The 20,405-nt window shown below is 36.4% G+C and overlaps 1 protein-coding gene across 7 annotated transcripts in view; it reads right to left on the bottom strand.

Annotated features, from left to right (window-relative positions):
* EPHA5 (EPH receptor A5) overlaps window positions 1-20,405 on the bottom strand; it is a 299,923-nt gene that overhangs the window by 9,132 nt on the left and 270,386 nt on the right. For all 7 annotated transcript variants that reach the window (XM_036415115.2, XM_036415125.2, XM_036415123.2 and 4 more), the window contains 4 exons: window positions 20,335-20,396; window positions 18,750-18,959; window positions 15,532-15,681; window positions 2,672-2,865 (listed from right to left, as the gene is read on the bottom strand). In XM_036415115.2, coding sequence (XP_036271008.1) covers window positions 2,672-2,865; window positions 15,532-15,681; window positions 18,750-18,959; window positions 20,335-20,396 — 616 coding nt within the window. The remainder of the gene's footprint in view (window positions 1-2,671; window positions 2,866-15,531; window positions 15,682-18,749; window positions 18,960-20,334; window positions 20,397-20,405) is intronic.

Raw genomic sequence — 20,405 nt, 5'->3', positions numbered from 1 at the left:
TTAAGCTGAGCAATGATCTCTAGGTTGCCAACATCTGAAAATTTCCCAACCTGTAAGAAGACTGAGCTCTCAGAAACATCCAACATCACCACTACTATCTCCCTCTCAAACATTTTTTTGAATCACTATTTTCTTTTTCATGACTACCATGACCTTGAACGTTCCTGGTTTCTTCTTACTCTCTTTTGCCTATTATTCATTATTATTATTATTATTATTATTATTATTATTATTATTTTACTTTAAAATTTGTTGGGAACTAGGACTTGGCCTTTTATATTTTCTGCTCAGGCTGTAACTCCAGTATACTTAGACAATTTTACCCAATTTCTTGTTCAAATAGCATCTATTATTAGCCAATTTTTAACTCTTGGCTAAGTACCTCATATATTTGTATGCCTACATCATGCTTCCACATTTCTCATAAAAATATCACTCGAATATTTCTAAAACCATGGTTATCGTTTTTTACATCCATTTTCTCCTGAAGTGTTTCCAGTATAGTAAATGATACAATAGTTCACTCCTTCCTTATCATTAAATTCATCCCAATCTATCATTGTGCATAGTATCCATTCTACCTCCCTATATACACATCTGACCTCTTCTTTCTCTCATTTGTCACCACCTTAGTTCAAGAGATCATCATGTCTTACTGATACAACTACTCTAGCCTTCCAGTTATCCTCACAAATTATATTCTCATTCTCCATTCCAACACCAAAGTTGTTTTTTAATGTTTTTATTTTGTTTAGTATATCCCTTTCATAATTGTGTACTGCTCAATGCTGTATACTCAGCACCTAGCTCACAGCATGACACAGTAGTTATTTGTTGCACGGGTAAGTGGGAATCTTGTAGTGATTTGTATCCATTAAGCATTAGAATCAAAGACTCATTGAAAATGAAATGCAGGTGGAAACAGCTGGAGAGTAGGATCTTGAAGTTGAGATTGTGCAAGAGGTGCAATTTTTGCTAATAGCAAAGTTTAGAATGTGACTATGACAAGAAGTTTCCAAGGTATTTTAGAGACCAAAATCACTAAAGGAGAAAATTTGAAAGTATTGAGAGATAGTCAAGCATCATCTACATGATTACTAAAAACATCAAGTTTTGTGATAGGGATAGAAATATAGAGAAAGTGAATGAGTCAGGAACTAACACCTTCTGGAGTTGGGATTTGTAGATGGCTAGTAAGTGGTATAGTCTTAAGCCAAATCTTTTAAATGAAACCTAGCAAGCTGATGCTACATCCTGCACACAGGAAACTACTAAAATTTTTTGTAGATTTCTAAACTGCTTTCAAGCTGTAATGATGATGCTGATATAAATTAACACGTTTAAGAACATAAAAATTTCCCTTTTGATTTCCTTTCTTTATGTCCATTTGTGACAGCTTATCATAATTCAAACAAGTAGATGAGATAAATATTTAATATTTTATATGGCAACAAACATTTGAAAGCAGATATTTCAGGAACAACATAAGGAATGATTACTAAGAAGATGCATTCTCCAGTTGCTGCCACAGAAAGTTAATGATCCCTGAATAGAGTTTGAAGATTTATTCTTCATTTGCATTTAAAAATGAATTTTGCCTAGTAAACAAATGTTATGTCAGAATCATAAAACCTGTGTGACTTTATCAAGAAATTATTTCTCATTTAGTTCATGTTAATACACAGCCAATTCAGTTCCTGGCATGACACTTTTTTCTTGTAAAAATATACAATTACCCCAAATACAGATTTTCACTGCTATTTTCAAACAATCTGGCAAATTTTATAATAAATAAGCAAACTGATTTATTTTCTGAGAGAATAATTCTATAACTTTTCAGGTTAAAGAATAATGTATATTTTATAAAAATGCAACATTGCAACATTGTTTTATATATATATATATACCTATTTGCTCATATAAAATCTTTCTACAAGCCCAGCCAGTGTTGCTCAGTGTTTGAGCATCAACCTATGAGTGAGGAGGTCATGCAGTTTGATTCCTGGGTTGTGGGCTTGATTCCCAGTAGGGGGCAAGTAGGAGGCAGCCAATTGATGAGTCTCCCTCATCATTGATGTTTTTAGCTTTTCTTTCCTCTTTAAAAAATCAATGAAAAAAATATATAAATAAAATCTTTCCACAAAATTTCTCATATTTTATTAGCCACATGTCTGTGTTCAACTAGATACAAGTAAAGGGTCCTTAAAAGCATAGTCAATATTCATAAAATATACAGACACTAAAACCAATTCTAAAAACATGAGAATTATTGATAGATATCTTTAGTGTAAAATAGATCAGTGCTTATTTGGTTTTTCCTTATGGTCTCATAATTTTACCTTTTCCCCATCCACACCTATGTGGGATCCAATACACATGGAAATACGTGTATTTAAGTGTTCTGGTTTTTAAAAAAATACTTCCTAAACTTGGCTACAGTTGGCATTTTCTGATATGGACATGTTATACTATTGGATTAGGTATAAGTGCTTTTAAGTATAATCATTTATATTTCATTCATTCTAAGAGAGAAACTTTATGCAAAAATGATAGTCAAATAAAATAGTATCATACAGATTTAGAGGTTAATTTATGCCGATAAGTGATTTAAAATTTGTGGCATCAATCTGAATTAGCTAAATTCAGACAATCTCTCAGGTCTTGCCCGTACCTGCTTGATGCATTAACCAGTGTCTTCAAGCTACTTGGGTTACGTATCAGCTTGTCCAGCATGTTCACTATTTCATCAAACTTGGGCCTGCTATTCCGGTCTTTCTGCCAGCAATCCAGCATTAATTGGTAGAGGGCAGCGGGACAGTCCATGGGGCTTGGCAGACGGTAGCCTTCTTCCACTGCCTTAATCACCTGTGTAAAGCAAAGCAGAAGCAGTGGCAACACCACAGACTTAGTAGAGAAATTTCCCCCTATTTAACTCTCATCCTTTCTTATGGTTAACTCTGGCAATAACAACCAGGTTCACTATTTCTAAAATCCCCAATTACTTCCCTTTGCTGTGAAATAAAACAACAAATAAAGAAATACATTATTCTCACAATATAAAAATATAGGCTTTCTTCACATTTTCTAAGGAAAATAAATGGAATCATTTTTACCTAAGAACTTGATGAAGGCGATTTGTAAATTTAATTGGCAAAAATAAACAGTTCATGTTTTATTTATCCTTGATTCTACAATCAAATAGAGATTAAATCTTTTTGTGATTTCTCTGAAAAGTTAATGTATTTTTAATGAAAATGTATGAGCAGAACCACATTTTTTAAAGTAATGGAACTGCAATTTTACTTCAAAAGAGTTTTGGATGGGAAATGATGGATAAGTCAAAGGCTAGATTAGTATAACGATCTCATGTATCATTTAGTAATGTCTAGGTCTTATTGTTTATTATCATCTGCTGATTTTTGTCAGGAATTTAGAATAATTGTCTAGTAGCAGAAGCATTACAAATATCACTGATTTTAAATGAAAACCACAAGTATGAATATCAATCTAATTGTAAGATTGCTTTATCAAAAACATTTGTAATGTCTAACTCCAGAAAATATGTATTTATGTTACTGACTATAATAATATAGGTCTTATTCAATTATTAAAAATCAAAAGTTTGTGATACTAAAATCCAGTAAAAATGAATATATTTCTTAAAATCCTATTACAAATACTTCCTTAACATTGAAAATTAACTTTTTTTAAAAAATAAAGATTTTTGACGGATCTGACAAATGGAAAAGCACACACATAATGATTAGGATAGAACATTCACAAAGATAATTTGAGTGCTCAGGAAGAAGCCAATCTCTTTATGATAAAGGAAATGCCATTTGAACAAGATCAATGAGATGTAAAGAGGATTAAATAGCAGATTTAAGGACTTTGTGACAAAGAGATTGAGGGGAGATGAAAGTATTTTAGATAAAACAAGCTCAGGCCCATCACATGGATGGTTGCTGCTATTAACTTTGGGCAGGTACATAAGTGGGGTAATGAATGTTGACAGGTGTAATCTGTACTTGTTTTATTTCATGTTTATTTGTGAATGGGGAACATTTGTATGGCAATATCCAGAAATATGGCCCAGGAGACATTCGAGCTGGTAGTATAACCTATCTATAGGGTCATCAGCACCTGGTCCCAGGTGTAGTTTATATCATTCTGGGAAAGGCATAAAATTGAGGCTTCTAAGAAGCACCAATAGTTAAGTTCAGGAAGTCCAGAACTCTGAAAATAATTGTTTAAATAAATATTGAATAATTATGAGCAAACGACAAATGCTCCTCCACTTACATTGGGGTAACGTCCCAAAAAACCGATTGTAAATTGAAAATATAGTAAGTAAAAATTGCATTTAATAAACCTAACTTACGGAACACCATAACTTAGCCTAGCCTAGGTTAAACTTGCATAGAACATTTACATTAGCCTACAGTTGGGCAAAATTATCTAACACAAAACCCATTTTATAATGAAGTGTTGAATATCTTCTGTAATTTATTGTGGGTATTGCTTTTACACCATCATATAACTTAAGTCAAACCATAAGTCAGGGACTCTCTGTACCTGAGAGTTACCTACCACCTTAGTTAACAGCCCAAAACAACATAAAAAACTAAAAGGCGATCCCATGAAGGGGTGCCTCCATGGTGCTAAGCCCCCGGAGTGCAGCTGAAAGTGCCCACAGTTAGGGCTTTGGAGGCCCAGAGCCGAAATCTGAGCTGCCAAGGCCCCCATCTGTGGCAGGGCCCTGATAGGAGACAGATCAAAGGAGGTGGTATTTGAACTGAGGTCTAAAGAATGCTGGATTGTGTGGGAAGGAAGAGGAGATGGACTTGAACTTTTGGAAAGGACTTGAAAGCCATGATCCTGACTGAGGATTGCCCATGACCTGCCTGCCCATGTTTGCTGGTGTCTCCTGACGGTCCATGAGTAAATGATCCCACTTCTAGGAATATGTCCCAAGAAATCAGAAGCATCTGTCAGAAAGGATATATGTACCCCTATGATGATAGCAGCACAATTTACCATAACTAAGATTTGGAAACAGCCTAAGTGCCCATCCATAGATGAGTGGATTAAAAAAAACACACACACACAAAAAAACACTACACAATGGAATACTATGCTGCTGTGAAAAGGCATAGATGGACCTGGAGAACATTATGCTAAGCAAAATAAGCCAGTCAGAGAAAGATAAATATCACATGATCTCACTCATTTATGGAATTTAATGAACAACATAAACTGGTGAACAAATATAGATTCATAGACACAGAAGCATTGAACAGACTGCCTAACCTATGAGGGAAAACAGGGGTGGGAGGGTGGGTGGCGGCTAGAGATCAGCCAAAGAACTTGTATGCATGCATATAAGCATAACCTATAGTGGAGATGTGCAAGGGATTGGGAACGGCCAGGGAGAGGTCAAAGGGGGAAAAGGAGACATATGTAATACTTTAAACAATAAAGAATTTAAATTAAAAGAAAAACACTAAAAGGCAAAATACAATAGAAAATGTTATTTAAACTATAACATGATCAATATATTTAGTGTATTTAAAGCTCAGACATATCTACAATAATGAAAGTGTAATATGCTAATTAGACCAGATATCCTTCCGGACAACCTTCCGGATGAAGCTGGGCTGCCTGTGTCCGGGGAGCCTGCCAGCTGGAGGGAAACCCAGGTCTGAGGTGCCAGAGGATAATCCAGTGCAGGCAGCCGGGGGAAAGAAGGCCTATTTTCGCATGAAATTTGTGCATATCTGGCCTCTAGTTGAAAAAGTAAAATAATAATATAGATAAATGAGAAATAGCTACTAACCAAAAACTTATTTAAAAAAATTAAAAATTTATCCAAAACCGGTTTGGCTCAGCAGTAGAACGTTGGTCTGTGGACTGAAGGGTCCCAGGTTCAATTCCGGTCAGGGCATGTATCTTGGTTGCGGGCACATCTCCAGTAGGGGGTGTGCAAGAGGCAACTGATTGATGACTCTCTCTCATCGATGTTTCTAACTCTCTGTCCCTCTCTCTTCCTCTCTAAAAAATCAATAAAATATATTTTTATAAAAAAATTAAAAATTTAAATAAATTTGGGTAAAATGTTATTCTCACTGGTGACATTAAATGAGTAGCAAAAGAATAAAAAGGTACAATTTTCACTCACATATAGTTCATTTACTTATGCATTTGCTTATAAGTCTCCCATTACTGATGACAGTAGTTATTTTATTTAATAACATATAAGTACCAAAATTAAATGTCTTGATATAATTTATATCATGAAATATTTCACCATGAAATAGAAACAGTGACTCTTATGTACTTTAAACCTAATTTATTTTATATATGCTTTCTCCCAAAGCTGCTATCAATTAAATCTATTTTGTACTTTACCATCTATTTTTTATTATATTTTTGCTTCACTGAGCAGCTAATCTTTATGTGGAACTAATAAATTAAATTAATTCCTTAGTTTTAAAAGAAAATAATGTAATTTGATCTGAAGTTATTTCCAGAATACATTACTTAATCAGCTTTATTTTCATGTAAATGTATATATAGGAATATAATACCCTGACTCCTAAATTAACTTAAAACTTGGCCCAGATAGTTAGGTCATTGAATTTAATTCTAAATTTATCTTTAGAATTTATGTTTAAAATAGATTTAGAACTGTAACTTTAGATTTATTGTTATATATTTAGAAATTTATTGTTTTTCATTTTTACCTATTATTTCCTTAGTAGTTTTGAGGATAAATGAATGACACTAGTACTCTGGTGGTTTATGAAATACTAGAAATCTACCAAGGCACAATTTAGACTTTACTTTACCAAAAACATTATAATCTATAACTAAATAAGTTATAATCTCAGTTGACTGTTATTACCATTACATTTGTTCATCTAAATGGTTGAGATGAATGAAGAAAGAAAAAAAAAGGGGGATAAAAGACAACCATAATTTTTATAGACAATCTGGCACCATATCAGAGGTGCTGTATCTGAAATACTCCCATAAGATCTGCATTTTTGGCTTTGACATGCAAATAAATAGTCTAAACACAAATTAAAGAATGCTGCCACTCCTAATACATAAAACTGCAACAGCAGGTGTCCAACATGGCACAATTCACTTAGTGGCAAGTTGATTCTATTGGGCCTTTTCCATCAAGTAAGGGCCAGGAACACCTATTTTGGGTACAGTTTGTTTCTGCTGCCCACAGAGCTTCACCCAATATTGTAAGGTTGGAATATTTACCTACAAACACAGAATCCTATCTACCATATTACTCAGCAAGGTAACCCACTACAGAGTGAAGAATACATAAGAGTTGTCACATACTCAGTGATGTGCTTCAGGCGTCTTCAAACTATGGCCCGCAGGCCACATGCGGCCCACAGAGGAGTCTGATCCGGCCCGCCAGGTTTTTTAGGCAGTGAGCGCAGCCGAGGTGTTACAGTAGGAATTAGTAGTTCATATAGTCCGGCCCTCCAGCTCTCTGAGGGACCGTGATCTGGCCCCCACTTTAAAAAGTTTGAGGACCCCTGTAAAATTAACAACTGGCTCTTCCTGCTGGAGAAACAGATTTATAGCATTTTCTCATTTAACTCTCTCTATATAAAATCCTAAGCAACCAACCGGTCGACTGGTCACTATGACTTGCACCTACCACCAGGGGGAAGACACTCAAAACACGAGCTGCCCCCTGGTGATCAGTGTGCTCCCATAGCCAATCTCCTGCAACCCCGACCACCTCCCCACCCCCAGGACAACCTTCCACCACCCCAATCAGTCCCAATTGGTGGCGACGCAGAGGGACTGCACCCATGCATGAATTCATGCACTGATCCTCTAGACTAGAGTGATATAAATACTCCCTTCATGTGAATTGCAAACTACCAATATAATCTCATGCAGGTAGAAATGTTCTGACTGGGAATCAAACCTGCTCAACCCCTAAGCTGTATCTGCTGGGTATTAGGAAGTCTCTTAAAGGCAAAGCTGAAGCACCAACTTGGAGACAAACACTTGAAACAAATTGGTGCCATTATTCAAAATGCAGTGGGTTTATTAAATCAGAAATGTCCACACTGTGCACTGTTCCCAGTGACACTTACCAGGGAACACAGCAAGGGTTCCATGGAACCAGCAGCCATGGCTGCCGACAGGGCACTTGGACTACTTATGTCCAGGCACAAGCAAAAGAGAAGGGGAGTTTGCATGCTGTCAAAGGTAATTGCTATTGAGCAGCAGGAGGCATTTGATCTGTTTTCACACAGATGGGGCAGGGAGAAATGTGTGAAACTCATATGATACACTTGGGGTGTCTTGCTATTCCTTTATTACAACTGTGCCCTGAAAATGTTTACCCTGAGACTAAAGGATTGCTTCAGACTACCAGTTAAGCTACAATGATCTGCCAAGTTGACAGATGAAGGGAATTCAGAATGGATAGTGGGAGGAGGTAGAGGCTTAAGGCCAGGAGTGGTCTTCAGATCAACTAAAGCTACAGGAGCTGCAGTGCAGTCCATAAGCTTCCCCTTGTGGGTTTCCCCTCAGGAAGAATCAGCACAATGATGGACTAGATGCTCCCTGAACCTTAGTAGAGACGTAAGTCTATGCTGCAGAAGGGTGGAGCATCTGAAAATTTGTCTCTCCACTTCACCTGCAGGGATGATAAGTTACCAACAACCCTTAAAACGCATCATCACATTTACACCGAGGCCATGCTTGACAAGGTTACTCCCAATCAATTATTGAACATGGCAGTGATAATAAGATGGGTTGGCTTAAGGATTCCCTGGCTGCCTCTCTTAGAACCATATCTCAGTCTCAGGTGCTGGCACACAATCAATTTCCTTTCATCTCCACTGTTCCTGCATCACAAATATGACATCTCTCCCACCTTCCTCTCATCCACCTATGTTTTCCCTTACAAGCATTTTTCTTTAATTACACTAATGTATACCTAATCCCCTCTTGACTTCCTGGAGGACCTAGACTAGGCACTGTGGTACTTATATTATCTACATGCATTCTTAACACATACTGCAAGAGAGGGGTTATTACATACATCTCATAGATGAAACACTTGTTAAATATTGCCTATATTTAAGAAGGAGCAGAGTAAGATTCACATTTAAATCTCTCTGGGATACAAATCTGTAATTTATTTTTCTGTCTTGGAGTTGTGTCCCACTATTGTAATTATAAATAATTACTCCCCACCCCCCAAAAAAAAAACCTTGGGTGAGATATGGATCCCATTCCATGGGATCAGATTCTTTATACCATAAGATAAAAATAATATCCAGGATCAAAAGAAGTTATTTTAAAAGACAGTGCATTCTTCATCACAGGAGTTGTAAAAAAAAAAATGGAGGATGGGTAACTGAGTGCTAAGAAATGTGTAGGGAGAACTTGAGCTTCAGCTTGGTGTTTTGATGAATAAGTTCTGTCTAGGTCGTGAGTACTTATCTTGCTAGATAGTTAACATCTCACATATGAGTCTTTTTGTTACTATGTGATATGAAGCTCCTCAAAAGTGACTGGAGTTTAAGAATATGGTCCTGTAAATAATCTCAGATACCACAGAAATAGTTTCAGATATACCAATTTCTTCTATGATTTTTTTCTATTGCCAATAGTTATTAAAGATATATTGGCTGTGCTTTTTTCTTAGTTCATCAATCTTAGATCACTAGAGTTCCAGAGATTGAAGAGATCTTAGAAACCTTTTTATTCAAGCCCATTCCCTTTATAGTCATAGAAACTGACCAAGCAATGTAGAATCTACGATGAATGACTGTCGGTTCAATATACTTGTTTGTTGTTGCTGTTATAGTTTTTAAATAGCAAGGACAGGAATTTTGTACTTTAGATTGGTGTTTATGTATCACATTTTCCAAAGGTGTCAGAATTTGTATGTGGTTACCAGTTCCTAAAATAATTGCTTGCATTCAAAGACAGCATTATCCCCAGAGGACCAATGTTATCTTAGAAGACCACATTTTGTTGGTCCAACACACTCATTATTATACAGACATTATAGAGGCTAAGAAGCTTAATAATTTTCTCACTGTCAAATCTTGGAAATGTACAGTAAAGTCCTCATACGTTAGCTAATTGTAACATGCTGTGTGTTACCATAAAATATTCTCTTTGCTTTACCATAAACTATTCCAACAATATAAGAAGATTCACATATATTTATATAAGTATATCTATATCTACACCTATATCTACCTCTTCTGTAGCACTGAAAATTTAAACAAAGAAGAGAAAGAAGATAGGCATAGCCCATACAAAGTGGGTTGTATTCTTTTGGAGTCAAATATTCTTGCTGCCTTATAGGTAAGATCAAAGCCAACAGAAATAGCAATAGAAAATTACCCCTCTGCTAAAAAAGGCACAAGTAATTCTAACATGAGAAGATTGAAAAATAAATAACTTAATGAGTTACTAAAGCTCTTTGTAATCTACATGCTTAATATAATCTATATGGTCATATATTTTACAATAAATACAAGAGAACAAAACTGTCACTGAATATAAAAATGAAATGAAATGAAATGAAATATCTTTTTATTTTGGCTTTTGTTTAACGTTCTGAAAAATGTTGACATTTAAAATGTTTGTGATCAATAAAGAAGCTTCTACTGACTATAGGATATTATCTTACTTCCCAAGCTTGAATGAGAGTTCATGGTCTGGTATTTACCTAAATCATCTAGCCATTTTGGTTTATGTTTATTATGCATCACTATGATTTTTCTCTGTGATTCCAGAGGCAATCCTAAATCAAAAGAAACTCAATGCAGCACTCCCCTCTGCCTCTGACACAGCCAGAGGTCTTCTTTGATGGATGTAGATGATTCTCCATGTCTGGGTAATGTAACATTTTCATGGTGGCAAAGCCCTTTTTGAATCAGATACTATCTGGAGTGTAGGGATTATGGATTATATCATTCAAAACTGCCAAATCAGTACTTCTACTTTGTTCTCTGATATTTTCCCCCAAAGAGATATTAGGTAATCAGGATTTTCAAATAGAGTAGATCTGTCAGGTTTCCCGGACACACATTTAGATAGAAATCGAGGCGTATCCAACTTAGTGCTATATCTAAAAACTAAATGCCACTACGGATCTGAACTTGTTAAGAAAATACAGAGCATGTATTGGGAACTTTTTCAAAGGCAGGCAGATTAGAAAGATCTGTAACTGTAAAATCATTTTTCTGGAAACCTTATTTAGATGCTCAGAAAACCCAGCCAGAGTCAAAATATTAGTTTTTATTTTTATAACTTCCTGAAACTATTATATCAGCATTTCCTGGTTTTGTTTTGTTTTTAAAATTATTTGAAATAAAATTAACTGGAAAAGTATCAGGACTCTCAAATGGCTGAAATCTAGAAAAAAATATGTCCCAAATCCTTCACACCTCCTTGTTTTTATGTCCCTCTCCATGTAACTTTATATTGTCCATTCACAGTGAACAGTGTAATGTACCATATTCTGATAATGGGATTGGCCAATGGGATTTTAGCAAATATGTGTTAGGCTGAGGAGCAAATGGGTTCACTCTTGCCCTTCAGTCACTTGACAAATTAGTCTCGCCTGTGGGTCTTCAGTGGAAGATGAAGGCCTGTGGAGTGCAAGTATATACCAGCCAACTCCACGGGACTTGAACAAGCCCAGTTAAAATCAGCAAAAACTTGTAAGCCTTCACCTACCCTGTTTCCCCGAAAATAAGACAGTGTCTTATATTAATTTTTGCTCCCAAAGATGCACTAGGTCTTATTTTCAGGGGGTGTCTTATTTTTCCATGAAGAAGAATGAGGTACACATTTATTGTTAAATGAAAATAAAGGAAATTTATTACTTGTATATGGTACGGTAGTATGGTAGTTGTCCACACAAACCAGACAAACTGTGAATCCTACAGTATCAAGAATTTACTCATTTATTCAATGACAATCATGTCATCATCTTCTGGAACATCATCATAACAATCTAATTCCTGAATTTCCTGGTGAATTTCTTGTGATTCCATTTCTTTCAGAATCAATGGACCAAATCTCTCATGTTTAGCCTAGGGGGGGGCCTTGTTTTCGGGGGGGATGCCTTATATTTCATTCAGAAAGAAAGAAGGAAACCTGTAAGTAGGTCTTATTTTCGGAGGATGTCTTATTTTCGGGGAAACATGGTAGTATCTTGTTTTACTTTGGTCCATAATTTTATTTGTGAGAGCTACAACTAGCTCAGGTATAATTGTCAATAATATGGGTGAGAATGCTACAAATGTTATGCAACAAAAAAGGAAGTACAAATAATTCTGAGTGACACACTGGAATTAAAAATATCATAATTGTGAGACATTACTAATAAACAAATAAGCGACAAATGCTTTCCTTGAGTGAAAAGACCAAGCTTGCAAGAAGACAGAATAAAATACTTTCACAAAATTTAAACAAAATAATTGCATTGAAATGAGCCTTGAAAGAAGATAGAAGCAAAACAACGAAGTATTCTGTGGCTCAAGCAAGTATTTCGCATTTATCTGGAGAACAGAAAGTAGCAAATAGATTTAATCTTTGTCTAGACTAGATAAATACAGAATAATTATTAAATATTGATTGAATATGTTATATTCAATTGAAGGGTGGTCTAAGATCGCTAGTTGGAAATGAAAGAGAGGAAGTAGACACTGATTGAATTGGAGACAGATTGATGGTTAGGTACACAAAATGTGGAGACCCAAGTTCAGTTTATGGTATAATATTTATTATTATTTTTGACCTTAAGAAAGTCATCTAATCTCTAAATCTTAGTTCCTTGACTGAAAAACAGGACTAACACAGGTATACCTCTGATAGTTTGTTAAAAATATACAAAGAGTTCAATGATACTTTTATCATAGCCCTGCCCTTAATATCAGAAAGTTGAGCACAGTAGATACTGTGTTCTCTCAAACTTAGAGAAATAAATGTCAGCAGCTCCTCCTTAAATCAAGTTAAGTGTAGCACACACACAAAAACACACATACAAAAAAAAAAAAAAAAAAAAACACACCAAAAAACAAAAAAATCGATTGTAGCAATTTTCAATGACTACAGAAGCAATTTTAGATATCTTGTATACTTATCAAGAGGCAGGAATCCATCAGCCCAGTTTACTATTGCTGTCAGAGTAAAATGCCATGAAATACAGTTGACCTTTGAATGACATGGGCTTGGATTGCCTGAGTCCACTTACATGCAAATTTTCCTCAATAAGTACTGTCATTGTATATTATCTTCCTTATGGCTTTCTTTATAACATTTTCATTATTTGTAGCTTATTTTAGTATTAGACACCCCATGCATGAAATTCATGCATGGTGGAGGGGAGGTGGGTAAGCTGTCCCTCAGCCCAGCCTGTCCCCTCTCCAATCTGGGATCCCTCTCACAATCTAAAACTGATGGCCCCCAACCGCTTGCCTGCCTCTGCCTGGTCCCTCCTCAACTGCCCTCCCTTGCTGATCACCTCTAACCACTCCCCTGCCAGCCTGATTGATGCCTAATTGCCCATAATTGCCCTCCCCTGCTGGCCCTGTCACCCCAACTGCCCTCTCCTGCTGGCCTGGTCACCTGTAACTGCCCTCCTCTGCATGCCTGCCCCCCAATGCCCTCCACTACTGGCCTGTCCCCCCAATAGCCCTCCCCCAAAGGATTGGTGGTCCCCAACTGCCTGCTAGCATGGTCTCCCCCAACTTCCCTCCTCTGCTGGCCCAGTCACCCTTAACTGCCCTCCCTGCTGGCCTGATCACCTACAATTGCCCTCCCCTGCAGACCTAGTCTCCCCCAACTGCCCCCCTCTGCCAGCCTGATCACTCCTAACTGCCCTCCCTGCTGGCCTGATCGCCCCCCAACTGCCTTCCCCTGCAGGCCTGGTTCCTCTCAACTGCCCTCCCCCACAGGCCTTGTCCCCCCAACTGTCCTCCCCTGCTAGTCTAGTCTCCCCCCAACTGCCCTCCCCTGCTGATCTGATCTCCCCCAACTGCCCTTCCCTGTTGGTGCAGTCACCTCTAACTGCCCTCCCTGTTGGCTTGATCACCTATAACTGCCCTCCCCTGCTGACCAGGTCTTCCCCAACTTCCCTCCTCTGCTGGCCCAGTCACACCTAACTGCCCTCCCTGCTGGCCTGATCACCCCCAACTGCCCTCCTCTGCAGGCCTGGCTCTCACCCCAACTGCCCTCCCTTGAAGTTATGGTCCCCCCAACTGCCTTCCCCTGCTGACCTGGTCTCCCTCAACTGCCCTCCCTGCTTGCTTGATTGCCCACAACTGCCCTCTGCTGCAGCCTGGGTCCCCCCTCAACTGCCCTCCCTTGCTGGTCTGGTCTCCCCAAACTGCCCTCCTCTGCCATCCTGGTCACCCCTAACTGCCCACAACTGGAAGACACTTCAAAATGGTACTGACTTTCATTTAGACCAGACTTGAAATGAAAGTGGGTCTTAATCACTGGAATAAGACTGCTGCTTCAACAAAATTAGGCTTGAAAGATAATAATACCTGGCTAATAACTTCAGAAGGCATAAGAGAGGGAGAGTTTATAGAATACCAATGAAAGAAATAATTACAGGAAAAGAATGTTTTAAAGCATGTTATTGAAGTAAGACTTCAATATACTGGTTTTATAAACAAGTAATAAGATAATAGTTGGTAAAGCACTTAAGGCAGTATATGGCACATAGTAAGGTCTCAAAAAATGTTAGCTGCTTTTATAATTGTTATTGTTATTAGACAGAAAATACATCAAATTTAAAGGTGATCCAAAATGGAAAGGGCTGTCTGGAATAGTAACAATGGAAAATTATAAAAGTAAAGACTAAAAAGGCTATGTGTGAGGTATCATGTAATAAGCGTTCTGAACTTGAATAGAAGTTTTTTGTTTTGTTTTTCATGGTTCCTTTAATGCTAGGATTCTATAATTCTAAGCATGAATTATTTTTTCCATGTGGGGAAATCCTATTTTCCCCCTAAATTATATAGACAATACAACTCTTCCTACATGTTTTAATTTAAAAAAATGTAGATTGTTCCTTTTTTATCCTCTAAGAGCATCCAAGATGAAGTCAATATCATTCATCCTTTTGCACTAGAGCATTAGCTGCCTCCATCAAATGCAAATCATAAAACCTTGCCTGTCAGTACTCATTCTTTGATGGCTCTTTCTTTATCTTTGAAAATGATACTGACATTAAATGAGTGGAATAACACCACAATACAGCTAAAACTGTCTGGCAAGGGACTGAGCTTTTATATAATAGTGACTTACTTTCCTTTGTGCTAACTCATTTTGAGCTTCTGCATAAAGGATATTTTAACAACAAAGTAGATCAGAGGGTAAGCAAAGTATTTCCTCTTTTTTTAAGCAACTGTCATGTTCAGAAATGAAGACTATTATACATCTCCTGACACACAGAGCTAAGCATTTCATCTCAAACTTGAGTGAGCATAGCTCCATACTTACATCTTGGTTGGTCATCTCCCAATAGGGTCTCTCTCCATAAGACACAACCTCCCACATCACGATTCCGTAGCTCCAGACATCACTAGCAGAGGTAAACTTTCTGAAAGCTATAGCTTCCGGGGCAGTCCACCGTATTGGGATTTTGCCTCCCTGAAATTAAAAGAGAATTTTTAAAAAACCCTCACACACTTCAAATGTACCTAGGAATATCGCTGCTTCACTAAAAAGATCTAGAAAGAGATGTAGCATTTTTAAGTGAATCTGTTTGACATCATGCAGTCTCTTTTCACATATCAGTCCATAAGCACTGGTAGACTGCTAATTGGCTGTCTGGAAGGTTTCTGGTTTAAATTCTGTTTGACTCCTGGAACACACAGGACCCACATCTCAATTACAGTATCAGAATGGCAGCTCTCAGTGGGGAAAGCAAGCAGTCAAGCAAATCAATAAGGTAGCTTTCATGGTTTTCAAACTAAGTAAGGGACTCAGATTCCTGGGTGCTTTTTATCTTCTTTGATATGAGAATCGTTAAGTGGAACATCTCAGTTGCTGAATACAAGACAGAGAAGTTTAACCGCTAATAAGACAGGCATGAAAATCAGATATATTAAAGGCTTAATTATACTTTTTTCCTAACATCATGCACTTTCTTTTAGACTTGATTTCTTTCATTTTCTGTTGGCATATTTTTATGTTTGGATAGGCTTTTTTTTTGTTTTAACCTAAGAAGTAGGTTTTTTTAAAAAAAAATATTTAATTCAACCATTTTAAAAATTATTAACATTAGATGATGGGGAAATTCTTTTAACATGGCAAAAAATGCTTTGGTAGGTTTTCTCTTAGTTCACAAAATAAACATTTAATGTGCCCCTTTAAAAGAGAACATTTTTCCTCATAATTTTAAAAGCAGGCAACCCCAAGCAACCAAACATTTTATTTATAAGCAAAAAACCAACCAACCAACCAACCAATCAATCAATCAATATGTTGGATTGAGAGAGAGAGAGAGAAAGAGAGGGAGATTTTGGATATTTTCTCATAAAATGACTAGCATATGCCTTCCCATTTTGCAAGAAGGGAATAATGTATTTCAAATGCTAGGAAATATGGAACTTAAACTGCTTGTTATCAACCTAAGTTTCAAGATATATGAGAAAATAATAATGTTATGTAATGCTTGAAACTTCTGAGTTTCAGTTAATTTGAATTATTCAAAATAAGTTTGAATTATTTGCTCCTTGGAAATATGGTGAGACCACTTTAAGAAGACTTTCCCAAAAACATACATTGGTTAATTAAATATCCATAGGTGTGGTCACACAATTAGCTCTGGCAATTTGTTTTGCAACATTCCATAATATATTATTATTATGCCTCTTAAAATTACAGTTTGTGGATTACTTTAAACTTTAGCTTAGAATGTTTCTCTTGATCTTCTGACGATCATATTTGTCATCAATATTACCTGGTGCTTCTTTAACTCTGGATCTCTCAGTACATGCATTTCCCACAAGCTGCCTAGATGACTCATTTAGTAGAAATAATTCTTGAGGGTCTCAGGATCTCTGCTTTCCCTTGTCCTCCCTTTCCCCCAGCATGGCACATTGACAATCTACTCTATGCATTTAAATAAGCTATTAAGCAGTCATACTGGGAATGGATTTTCCTATAACCTCAATCTTGTTTAGGCCAAGTTTATTAAGTGTAACACTAATTCCAAGAGGATTCTTGAATGAGGTTTCATTTAATGCAAATAATGACAAAGATAATTAAGTCTAGAAAAGATGAAGTGATATCCCATCAATTAATTTATTGATTTGTCAAGCTGACCATTTTAAAAACTCCATTTACTTATACAATTTGCACATGATCTTCAGCATAATACAGTCTTTAAGAATCTGATACATAAAACAGCATTGGGGAAAAAAAGCCTTGCCGAAACCGGTTTGGCTCAGTGGATAGAGCATCAGCCTGCAGACTGAAAGGTCCCAGGTTCGATTCCGGTCAAGGGCATGTACATTGGTTGTGGTCACATTCCCCAGTAGGGGCTGTGCAGGAGGCAGCTGGTCAATGTTTCTCTCTCATTGATGTTTCTATCTCTCTCCCTTTCTCTTTAAAAAAAATAATAAAAAATATATATATATATTTTATATATATATATATATATATATATATATATATATAAAGAAAGCCTTATACTATGACTAGATTTATAGTTAGGTTATGAGTACAAATTATTTTTTAAAAAATGACTTAATGAAATGTGTAATACATCTATCATAAAAATAAGATATGACAAAAGTGTTCACTTGTATGGAAACCAAAGTTAACCAAATTGTAGAGTGAAAAAGATGCTTAATTTGATATTCCTGTCTTCACAAGAAGTTTAAATCGTGAACTTGATGACACTTTAAAGATTTAGAACTCAATAAATGTAGTTTATCATAAAGGATTCAAATTGTAGAAGTGCAATACATAGATTGCCCCCAAAATTTCATTGTACCAATACTCACAATATTACACGGAGAGACTTATCGATTATATAACATATCAATTCAGGAGCCAATTACATTGCTGAAAAAGGTTGTTGATTTATGTTAATTATAACGTTAGTGACCAATTTTCCAAAGACATGGGCTTAACAGTTTACATAGTATGTAAAAAAGAAATCAGACATACCTTTAATAAAATGTTTTGAAGACTAGCTCTTTTATTCTATACCATATGAATCCTTAAGACATAGATTTAGACGTTTCTGCATTTGTTTTACAAAAGAAGATAGTGGAAGAGTTTAAGCCACCACATAATGCTATCCATGTATATATATTCATATTTATTGTACACATATAGATAACATATTTATTGCTTTTAATATGAGATATTCTCTATTTTTTACATTTAAAATTTTATATGATTTTTACACTGTTATATACAATCTAAATTCAAACTATCTTTTTATTTTTATTTTCAGTATCTGTATGAAAAAAGTAAAGTATTGAGACTCATTAGGTAAATACTTTTTTATCTGAGTTTAATAGGTGAATTTTCTGATATCTAACAAGGAGCATCAGCTGGATTTTTTTATTCCCCTACCCCCTTCTTTTCTTTCTCCCTTTTCCTATGTTGGAGAAATACCCTTTTTGCTATTTCCTTTAAAATCTTTAAATATTAAATGCCTCTAGTCTAGGGAGTCAGAAATGCATTCTGTTAGAACTTACCCTTGTAGTGTAGGCTGCCTCAGGATCATCTTCCAGGACTCTGGAAAGTCCAAAGTCAGACACTTTGCACACAAGGTTACTGTTGATTAAGATGTTTCTCGCAGCGAGGTCTCTATGCACGTAGCCCATATCTGAGAGGTACTTCATTCCAGCAGCGATGCCTCTCAGCATGCCAACCAGCTGGATCACAGTGAATTGCCCATCATTTTTCTGTAAAGACGATGTAGCATTGTTAGTCCAGCCACAGCAATTACTGGGGGGGGGGATGATATGGAAGGGTTTTCATTCAATCCCAAATTAATACTATCCCCAAATTCATATGCATATTCTATGTGAAGGAGAACAAAAAAAGTTGGAAATATATAGTTTAGTTGGTAATATTCATCACTTCTTTCCTTGGTCAAAGCAGGTCAAGGTTTTGAAAGCCCTTATGGAAAATTCCATTTAAGTGTCCTTCTCTGCATTGCAATTCTTTTACTCTCAGTCATCAGAGGAGTGTGTTCATTACTGCAGCCTGGTGGTTGCCTGGGGTTAACACTGCACATCTTTGAGGTGCTTTAGAGGAAGCTAGCTCAACAGGCATATTGTTGTAAAGAAGAAATGGCCAGAGGAGATGGAGGGAGATTTTTCAGCAGCAGGTGGAAGGGGAATGGCTGAGGAATGATCCAGAAGATATTCACATTTCTTAGAAGCTTGCAGTCTTTTTTCAGGGGCACTCAATTCATTGCACACACATACAGGAAAAGGCTCACCTAATGATTATTTTAACAAAAGAAGAAGATGATGTGACTTTAGGAGACGAGGGAACTAGAAGATATATCTAAGAAATTTGGTAACAGAATCTGGAGAGCGTAAGGGAATTTGACAGCAGCCCCCTTGTCAGTGGCGGATGTCATATTCAATGCTCGGGTCCCTCTTATGATTGTCATTAATGCCATTTCCCATCACCTTTTCTAACCCATAGCAATAATCGTTGAGGAAGATGAAAAACTGCCAGCCTACAGATTTAAGCAGGCCTGCAGATGTGTTACATCATTTAAAACTTGAAGAACTTATACATTAAAAAAAATTTTTTGAGACTCACAGACTGAACAACATAGGATTAGTACCATCTATTACCACATGAGGACTCTGGGGCCACAAGCGGCCTCAGATGGGTTATAAGCCTGTTTAACCCTTACTGTAGATAAGGAGCATGAAGCTTTGAGACCGTTTTTCCTAGCTCTGCCTGACAATATGTACTTTAAGAAAGTTAAATATTTGTTCAAGCTTCTTTTTCTACTTTCTGTTTTTTTCCCCTTCTCTCCCTCCCTCCCTTCTTCTTTCTTTCCTCTTTCTTTCATTTTTTAAGGCAAAGTAGCATATAATTATGTAAAACTGTAGACACACATAATTTGAATTTCTATAAATTTTCTGAAAAGAAAATAATTCAAACCAAAGTTAATTTTTTGGAGTGTAATTATTCTCACTCCAGGTATTTCTATCCATTTTAAAATTTAGCTTTAAAGTGGCTCAATTTTAACTTCAATGTCATTATCAATATATAAATAACACTGAACAATTAAATTTGCCTCTAATCTCTTACCTTTAAAAATGTATCTAAAGAGCCATTTTCCATATACTCTGTCACTATCATCACTGGTTTACCTGAAAAGA

This window comes from Pipistrellus kuhlii, unplaced genomic scaffold, assembly GCF_014108245.1.
Source record: "Pipistrellus kuhlii isolate mPipKuh1 unplaced genomic scaffold, mPipKuh1.p scaffold_m20_p_1, whole genome shotgun sequence".
Classification (NCBI taxonomy): Eukaryota; Metazoa; Chordata; class Mammalia; order Chiroptera; family Vespertilionidae; genus Pipistrellus; species Pipistrellus kuhlii.
The sequence above is the reverse complement of the archived record's forward strand: the minus strand, read 5'-3'. Positions and strand labels throughout refer to the sequence as shown.